Below are 9,067 nucleotides of genomic sequence, written 5' to 3'. Positions count from 1 at the left end.
ACACCACACTGGATTGTCTCCTCCCTTGCAGACCGGAGCAAATGATTCAGCCTAATACATTTCACAGCACAACACACAGAGTACTGATGCTGAGTTCCTCAGGGACTGTCCCTCAGTACCTTTGTCTACTATGTCTACATGGCCCCACTTGCTGAGAACATCAGTGAACATGGACTCTGCATAGTACCCTACGCCTAATACACCCAGCTCTGCCTCTCCCTCTCCAAGGTACCCAACATCACAGGACACAACTAACCACAATGAATGCAAGATGTGCCAACAAGTATGTGCCTCAGATGGACAAATCTCCATTTGTTGTCAAAACAGGTCATCATCCTCACAACAACCCCTACCACATGGGACAATACCTGGGGGTCCCCTGGGCTGGATAAACAGTTCACCACTCATATGTGCCACACAAACTATACATTGTACAGAACACATCCCTCACCATGTCATTACGGATAGTAGCAGTATCCTTACCATACTTCTTCACCCTCTGCAAACTCTGCAAGAGCATCAACATTATTGCCAACAAATGCATTGATTAGATCAGCCACACATCCATCATCATCAGCCTGTTCAATGTGAAAGCCCTCAATATCAGTATCAAAAATTCCCTAAGGACAAAAATGATGAATGTCCAGACAACCGTAGGTAGACGTTCCCTGTGGCTCCCATGATAATACCACTTCCACCAGCACATACAGGAGCTCTACTGCATCCACACCCATACAGATATACTGACACTCAAGAAGCTCACACACGCCTACACAGTCAGCCACAACCCTGGCCCAGCAAACCTCTACCAATGAATCTGCTTCTAGGCCCACAAGACATACCTCTGCAATACAGACCTAGCCATGCTCATATTTCCCTGCATCTACATAGCCAGCCTGTGAACCAGCTTTATTTTCCACTTGCAGGAAAGACGTGGGTCATACTGGCCCTCAGCATTGGGACAACACTGCAAACATTGAGCTACAGTCTCAATACCAGGTGGCCCAATTAATGACGGCCCTTGTGCCATCTGACCCTCACTTGTTGTGACGTTGTGTGACGCCTAACCCTGCCTAATAGTCATCATCCATCACCAAGGCACATAGTCATGGGATAATGCTGCATACAACAAATCCGACCCTTGAACGCATTGAACTGCGTTACAGGCACGTGCAATGGGTGTTGCTGGGTGCCTTCCCAGCAACATCCATTGGCTTTTGACACTGCCCCAGATGTAATAGGAACATGAAATGTGAGACACTGTGCAGAAATTACACAGACCCAGGGCAGGCGTGAGGAAGGCACAATGTTGACAAATATGATAAATTCTCCTTGTCTTCCCTTTTTCTCACAATGCAGTACATACAGTAAGAGGAAGAGGCCGTTGTGATGATTGATTAACTGAGAGGTGTCCGTTCCTGTACAAGTATGATGTTCCCCACAAGGCAGACACACTTGCCCCATTGTGCAAAGGTGACTGCGTTAGCGCTGAACAGGACATTGTGCAACAGTGCTGGTGAGAACAACAGGACTGCGCAGTATCTTGCAGATACGGCACGGTCCTGCCCTTCATCCTGCAAAAGGGTAGCGCAACAGGAAGGCCTGCTGTGCTTCACTACGGCAAAACGTCATGAAAGAGGTCCCACAATCTTTACACATGATTGTTGATCACATGGGCTCACCTGAGACGCAATACCTAAAGTCCCTCAGGGGTGAGTATTGGCCTGTATGAATTAGTGATAGTGTAATGAACATTTGGCTTAAAATACCTAACATGTAACGGTAATCTCAGATATGAGATCATTGTTGACATTCCTTGGCCAGCAAGTGTAAGGCTCACCCTAAGCTGATTTCACAACTTCATATGCCTACAAGTCCGACTTATTGTAAAAGAAAAACATATGTTATTTACAAAAATTGTTCACACAAATAAAAAGCTATGGTAAACTACACTACACTTATTAAAATTTGAATTAAAATCCTACACTAAGCTAATCTAAGGCACTAACATCTACACTTATCTTGTCTAACTGTTCCTCTACCTACCTCACACATACTACACAACACACAGATGACCCCCCACCCCCTATTCAATAATCACACATCAGGCATACATACACTTAATCTAAACACATACTAATTAACCTACCTAACTAAACAATGATTTATTTTTTAGTATTTTTTTTTAAACATCTTAAAATACATTTAACATACACTATACATCAACCCCCCACCCACTCCTAATAACTTAACACTTAACCTAACACTATTCCTAAGTACTACAACTATCCTAAAAGCTATCTAACAATTAAAAAGGTAAACAATAACAAGGTCCGTAACTTGACATGTGAAATTCCATGTCATGGACAACGACCACAGTAGTGATGGCGTTGTTCACTCAGTGTTTATTGCTGCTCGTCCATTTGGTCAACGGTGGAATTCATGTCAGCAACCATGGACAACAGGGTGGCCAGCTGCAGTTGCATGCCCGCAACCTTCAAAGTCAGTTCCTTTTGGGCCTTTTCAATATTGTCATTTTTTCCCTCAATATTGCCAATTGTGGCCATCAGGAGCACACCGTCGATCTCTGGGGGAGCTGCTGCATGCCCTGTTGCTGTATGTCTGACTTCCGCACAAGCCAGTTCAGGTGGCGCTACTGCAGCTTTATCTGTCTTAGTTGCAGGGGGCTGTGCAGTGGTGGGTCCAGATGTTGGAGCAGTGGTTGTCACAGGGGTCAGATCAGAGGGATGTCCAGAAGTGGAATCACTTGAAGATCCGGAACCAAGACTAGCTGGGGGTGCGACCAAACCAGATGTTGATGGTGCTGAGGTCTGTAGGCCTGAGGGTCCACTCTGTGTTGGAGATGCAGTTTCCATTTGGGGATCTTGATCTTGACATGATCCAGTTGCTGGTCCGGAGTCCATGTGTGAGGTTTTTGGCTTTTGCTTCCTGCTCCGCATGTTGCATGGGGGAGTGGGAGTTGGTGATGTCCAGGCTTCAGCAGCACGCGAGTGCTCATGTCGGCGTCCCATCTGCCTGAATGAACGACCAACATTCCGGATGTGGCGGTATCTTTCGAGACGGATGCAATACTGCCTCTCCTCATCTTGTGACATGTTTTCTGCAATGGAGCAATGACATCCACATCAGTCTGCACTTACACATTGACACCTGTACACATGCACATTAATGCAATCTTCGGCACATTTTGTCAAGGGCCTATCGTTAACAGGGCATCAATTTCAAAGCATGGTGGCATCATCATCAATGGTTATACACAGGGATGCTAAGTGATGTTGCGTAATACCTAACATGATAAATAATGTAGATGACATGTAAGGCCTCAATACATATGAGATGGTGCATTCCAATGCATTTGTCCTGGCCATGAACCCAATGCTCTCCATTCACATATGCAGGCCCCTTTTCATCCCTGTATGCTGCACAAGGCAACACACATGTAAATTGCACCATGGAAACGAAACATGGGCAAATTAGGATTGTGTAGCAAGGAAAAACACAGGTGTGCACTGCTATTGATTTGGGCACCGCCTCCTATCATTTTACACTTGTACATGGGGTGCTGCTTGGGAGTAAATACGTGCTGCGTTTTCACACAACGCAACACACACTGCACAACACTTTCATGGTAGACGCATCTTGACAGGGGACGTCATATCAAGCCCAGCATTAAGGCCTGGTATGTGGATTGACTATGCATGATAAATGATGCAATGACCATTTAAACACATGTACATCATTGCATATGAAGTACTGATGTCAATAGGGAATTCTGCCGGTGACCCTTTTAGTTGCATAGGTAACTGCATGAATGTTGTGCTAATTAATGATGGACTTGAAGCACTGTTGCATCCCTCTAACAATGGCAAGTACTGACACACGTGGGGCACAAGGAAATCCTACATCTAGGAGGTATATCTATGTTGTACTACAATTAGCATGTGTCATGTAGCCATGGTATAAATACACTGACTGTCACGTAGCCCAAGGCTCCTTGCTCAGCACAACACTCTTCGACATCTCCTTGAGCACCCTTGCCGCCATTGCATGCACACACCACCACAACATAATCTCCTATGCCAATGACACCCATCTGGTACTCTCCCTCACCCAAGACCCAGCCCCAACCAAAAACAACCTCCATGAAGGAAAGAAAGACGCTGCAGAATGGAAGAAGCTCAGTCAGCAGAAACTGTAGACACACAATACAGAGGTTATCATCCTTGGCAAATCAACATCCGCCAGGGACGACGCCTATTGGTCCACAACAATGGTCACTGCAACAACACCCACGGAGCATACACCCCACTTTGGATTCATCCAGGTCTACTCACTCACAACGAACAAACAAGTGGATGTCATCTCATCCTTATGATTCTACACCCTGCGCATGCTCCGATAGATATTCTGGTGGATCACCACCGGAACGTGTGAGACGGTCACCCAGGCCCTCATCAACAGCCAACTGTACTGCAGGAATGCCCTATACACAGGAACCACTGCCAGACTTCACTTAGAACTACTACCCATAATAAATGCATCGGCACAACTCATCCTCGACAGCCCTCACCACAGCAGCATTTCTACAGGCCATATTGACCAACACTGGGTCACCGTCAACAAAAGGATCACGTTCAGGCTCCTCACCCACACACACACACAGCTACATGTCTTGGGCCCAGAATGACTCCTCAACCGCCTCTCGTTCTCAGATCCTACCGGCCACCTCTGCTCCACCAGCCTCCCACTAGCCACCATCCCAAGGATTCACTGATCCACCACTGGAGGTAGATCATCCTCCTACCTGGCCACCAAGACATGAAACTCTCTTGGCGCACACCTACGACTGACCAGGACCATCTTACCTTCATTAAAGAACTGAAGACCTGCCTATTTCATCAGTAGCAGCACACCCCCTCCCTTCAGTGCCTTGAGACCCTCACACCTGAGTATGGTGCTCTATGGAGGTATAGATGTATTGTTTGATTGTGGTTTCATTTTATGTGGTAGATACTTACAGCAGCACAAGAAGTGTTACTGTGTCCCTTGCACACTGTAACACCTCATACATGTGACCCTTATCTTTGAGTTTATGCATTTCCACATAGTGCCATTGAGTCCTTGACACTTCCATGCACATGTGATGTGTAAACATGCTGCATGCAAGAATGATGCTTTTGGACTTTCTGCATGCAAGGCATGCATGAGGAGACATTTTAAGCATACAGACAAAGATAGTAATGATTTCACACTCACCAGTGGCCTTAGGATTCTTGAAGGACTCCACCTCATCCCTTGTGTATGGTGGTGGACCACCTACAAGGGAAAGACAATAGACCAGATTCTCAGCGTATGTTGCATATTTCAACACAGTACAGAGATTACATGAGAGTCAGTGGTATCTTCAACATTGGCTTACGTTGGGTCACATGAGGCTACCTGATTCATACAACAGTCTCTGGCTAAGTGCTTCACATGTGAAGCACACTCTTCCACTGCATGTATAACACACATGTGATCCCTTGTTTGTGGTGTCACATTGAGATGGCATTTGCCAAATACATGCACACTTGTCCCATATTGCAAATATGTTTGCATTTTGTAGATGTATTTGATTGTGCTTTTATGGGGGACTTTGGTATAATGGTGAATGTGAACATCTGAGTATTCACAGATGTGCCAGCAGAATAATGAGTCACACACAAAAAAAAGCAAATATCCGCCATATGTATTCAAACAATTGTGGAATTTAAGTGGCCTTTTAGAGAAGTTTGTCCTCCCTAATACACACATGGCTTATAATTTGTTTATTCATCATTCACAGATGTACTGGCACCCTTAGATGTGTCAGTGTGTCAGCTTCTTTGATATGTGCATTGTGACAACAACTGCAAGCAACATGCAATTACACACATACACATTGATCTGTGTGCAAGTACACCATGTACACGTGTACATGGTATTAACATTACATACACTTTTCCAGGCCTTGTAGATGTGTGCCTATTTCCCACGTGACTAAGCACAATAGTGGCCTACAATTTTGATTGATGTTGTTGTTTCAGCACAACAAACATGTGACCGGACGTAATCCCAGCTGTATGATGAATCCTATGTTTGGGTATGCTAACAAACCTTACTCAGCCCATGGTATGCTATCATGTATGCACATTGTTGCATAAGTGTATTGTTATTATCATGTTGTTTTCCATTCTGCACTGCATTTAACATCACAAGTAGTTACTGTACATCCAGTCATTGTGTAGAATCCAAGTAATTAAATATGATACTTCCTGCACACAGTCATGATGAAGGAGTGAAGGCATTGCATGGTTTGCAATCAGTTGACACTTGTGCATCTTCGCTGCATACAGATGGTAATGTAGCACATTGTGTATAGTGAAATACACATACAAACACGTTTGTGGAGAGATTTAGAACCACTACAAGGTTACTTGTGATGCTGGCATACATATGCTCCTCTGAGGTGATGTCCCTGTAGATTATTACTGTATGTACAGGGCCTACAATGTGTGATGGAGGGGGGAGCATGAAGTTTGCATCCAAGTTGCTGTTGATGTTATGCACTACTTAGGATGTTTAGGCCCATTGTTAATAGGATATTGTCGCTGCGTGAAATTTTGTATCAAGAATCCATCATGCATACATATGATATACCAGGATGGAACATGTTGTTCCCTTAAGGTAGCATATTTGTGCCTTTCCCTGGCCTTGCCCACAAAGTGCTGTCATGCAGTAGGACAATACCTTTTGCACCATGATGCAAGGGTGCCTGTGTTGCTTGGAAGAAGTTTTTTGTACCGTATGGGATACCTTCCTGTACATCAATGGTCAGAAACTGCATAGACTTTTTTCATTGTGTGCTGCACAATGCAGCTGCACACAGGGAAATATGAAATACATGGATACATGAAAACTTCACTCCCCGTTGCGCCTCACTTACACCTCCCCAGGGCAGGAATGTGCTTTTTGCGCTGCCTCAGACTCATACATCTCTGGCCTTATTTTCATAGGCCTTGCGCCGCCAGAGCGTCACTTTACCACATGTTAATGAGTGATGCTGCGGCGGCACAAGGCCTTCATTACAAAGGCCCCTGGAGCAGTGACAAAAGGCCATGGATGTTGGTGTAGACATGCCAAACAACATCCATTGCACGCCCCTTTGACACAGAACAATGCATTGAAAGGGCGGACATTTATCATGCAGGATTATGCCTCAATGAGCGGCATAGTCCAGCATGATGAAGATCACTCTGGCTGGTGCGTTACCAGAACGTCACTAGGGGCCATATGTATCAAGCCTTTTGTGAATTGCAAAGTCCGAAAATCGCAGAATTTTTGCGTTTGCGAATTGCAAACGGCCTTTTTCCATGTCTTAGGATGTATGAAACATTTGCCAATTAAGGAATAGCAAAGTTTTGCAAATCCTTATTTTGCCATAGCATTTAGGGAATTGCAATTTTGCAATTCCTTAAATGCTATGTATGTAGCATTTTTGTGTAGCAAATTATGTTTGAGATTTAGCAAATTAACACCAATGTGTAGTTGATGGTAACTTGCGTTTTTTTCAAAAAATGCACACTTTAGCATTTTTGAAGGTGGCATGTGATGCACACACATGCCCATAGGGCATGTATGTGCACCATATGCACACACATATACTTTTGAGGGGTGCAGCAGGGTGTCTTTGAGACACCCCTGCACCCTTGTAATAATTCACAAATAGCGATTAGCAAATTGCTAATTTGCAATTAGAGAATTTTTTTCCAATCATTCCTATGGGCCTCCTGGCCCATAGGAATGCATTGGGAATTATTCCTTAATTGCAAATTTGCAAAATGCAAAGTCGCAAATAAGGAAGATTAAGGAATTGCTAAAAAATAGCGGATTTTCTTCATACATACCATTTTGCAATTCATAAATAGCGATTCCTTAAAAATCGCAATATATGAATTGCGAAAGGGTTTGTTGATAGATATGGCCCTAAATCTGATGTTACAGCGGCGCAAGGGGATCATCAGTGAGGCCCCTGTAGTTTCACACTGGAATAGCTTAACCTTAGAATACAGCTGTTAATACATGAAATAAATGTAATTTGACTTACCAATTATTCCATCAACCTCAATTCCAAGGTGGTCCAGGAGATCCTGCTCACGGTTGATGAGATCAGCCCACTGATGCTTGTACTGTCTCAGGGTCCTGTCCACTCCAAAGATTCGCAACATCTGGTACCGCACCCTCTCCCAACTCAGCTTCCTTTCTTGGGTTGGATAACCCAGCAGTACCCTGCCTCCACTCCCAATCATATTTGGGAGGTAGTGGACTATCAGCCACAGTAGCCCCCCATACTCCTGCTCAGTAAGGTTCCTAGACCTGGGTGGCATTGTGACAAAGCACAAGCCACGCTGTGTGAATACTACAAAAAAAATGTTGCTTTCACAGGAATCCCCCTATTACTATATGAACCCCAAAACAGAACACAAATAACCCTATTACTAAGTACTAAATCCACTAAACAGAACACTAATCCCCCTATTACTAACTATGAAAACCCCTAAACAGAACACTAATCCCCCTAGTAATAACTATTAAAACCCCTAAACAGACAGACACCCCTTTACACACAACACACAGCTAGACAATACACAACAGTACAGAGACTATTTGGACACAGTAAGCAAGACACACACTGTAAAACAACTGCAGGACAGGACACAACTCTCAAGCACTTGGCAAACACACTCCTACACCTCTCAGAGACTACAAAGGAGTGAAATAGAAAGTGAAAGTATGATTTAACTTTCTGTTTGTGAGCAGGGCAGGCTGGTTACATCATTTCCTGTTGCGATGCGACTCGTTTCCGATGATGCGTCATTATTGGCATGCGTATAAATCCTAATTATGTCGCATCGTTGATTTGAAGCATGGTACACTGCTTAAATATTTCCCCTTACGGTGCGACCAGTTTTCGTCGAAGCGTCATTATTGTCATGCGACCAAATCATTATTATGCCGCATCGTTAAT

At 44.2% G+C, this 9,067-nt stretch overlaps 1 protein-coding gene across 1 annotated transcript; it reads right to left on the bottom strand.

Annotated features, from left to right (window-relative positions):
- Positions 1-2,405: 2,405 nt before the first annotated feature.
- On the bottom strand, positions 2,406-8,348 carry LOC147724091 (uncharacterized). Its single transcript, XM_086917990.1, has 3 exons — positions 8,147-8,348; positions 5,278-5,337; positions 2,406-3,121 (listed from the first exon to the last, which is right to left on the bottom strand). The coding sequence occupies exons 1-3, from the start codon at positions 8,346-8,348 to the stop codon at positions 2,406-2,408; spliced, it is 978 nt and encodes a 325-aa protein (XP_086774116.1).
- Between the last annotated feature and the right edge of the window lie 719 nt (positions 8,349-9,067).

The sequence above is a fragment of the Lissotriton vulgaris genome, chromosome 4_1, assembly GCF_964263255.1.
Source record: "Lissotriton vulgaris chromosome 4_1, aLisVul1.2, whole genome shotgun sequence".
NCBI lineage: Eukaryota > Metazoa > Chordata > Amphibia > Caudata > Salamandridae > Lissotriton > Lissotriton vulgaris.
Note: the sequence above shows the minus strand (reverse complement) of the source record. Positions and strands in the feature narration are given on the sequence as shown.

Coding starts and splice junctions, on each gene's coding strand:
- LOC147724091 (XM_086917990.1), bottom strand. CDS start 8,348: ATGATTGGGAGTGGAGGCAGGGTACTGCTGGGTTATCCAACCCAAGAA. Junction 5,338..8,146: donor TGAGGTTGATGGAATAATTG/GTAAGTCAAATT, acceptor TTTCCCTTGTAG/GTGGTCCACCACCATACACA. Junction 3,122..5,277: donor CAAGAATCCTAAGGCCACTG/GTGAGTGTGAAA, acceptor GCTCCATTGCAG/AAAACATGTCACAAGATGAG.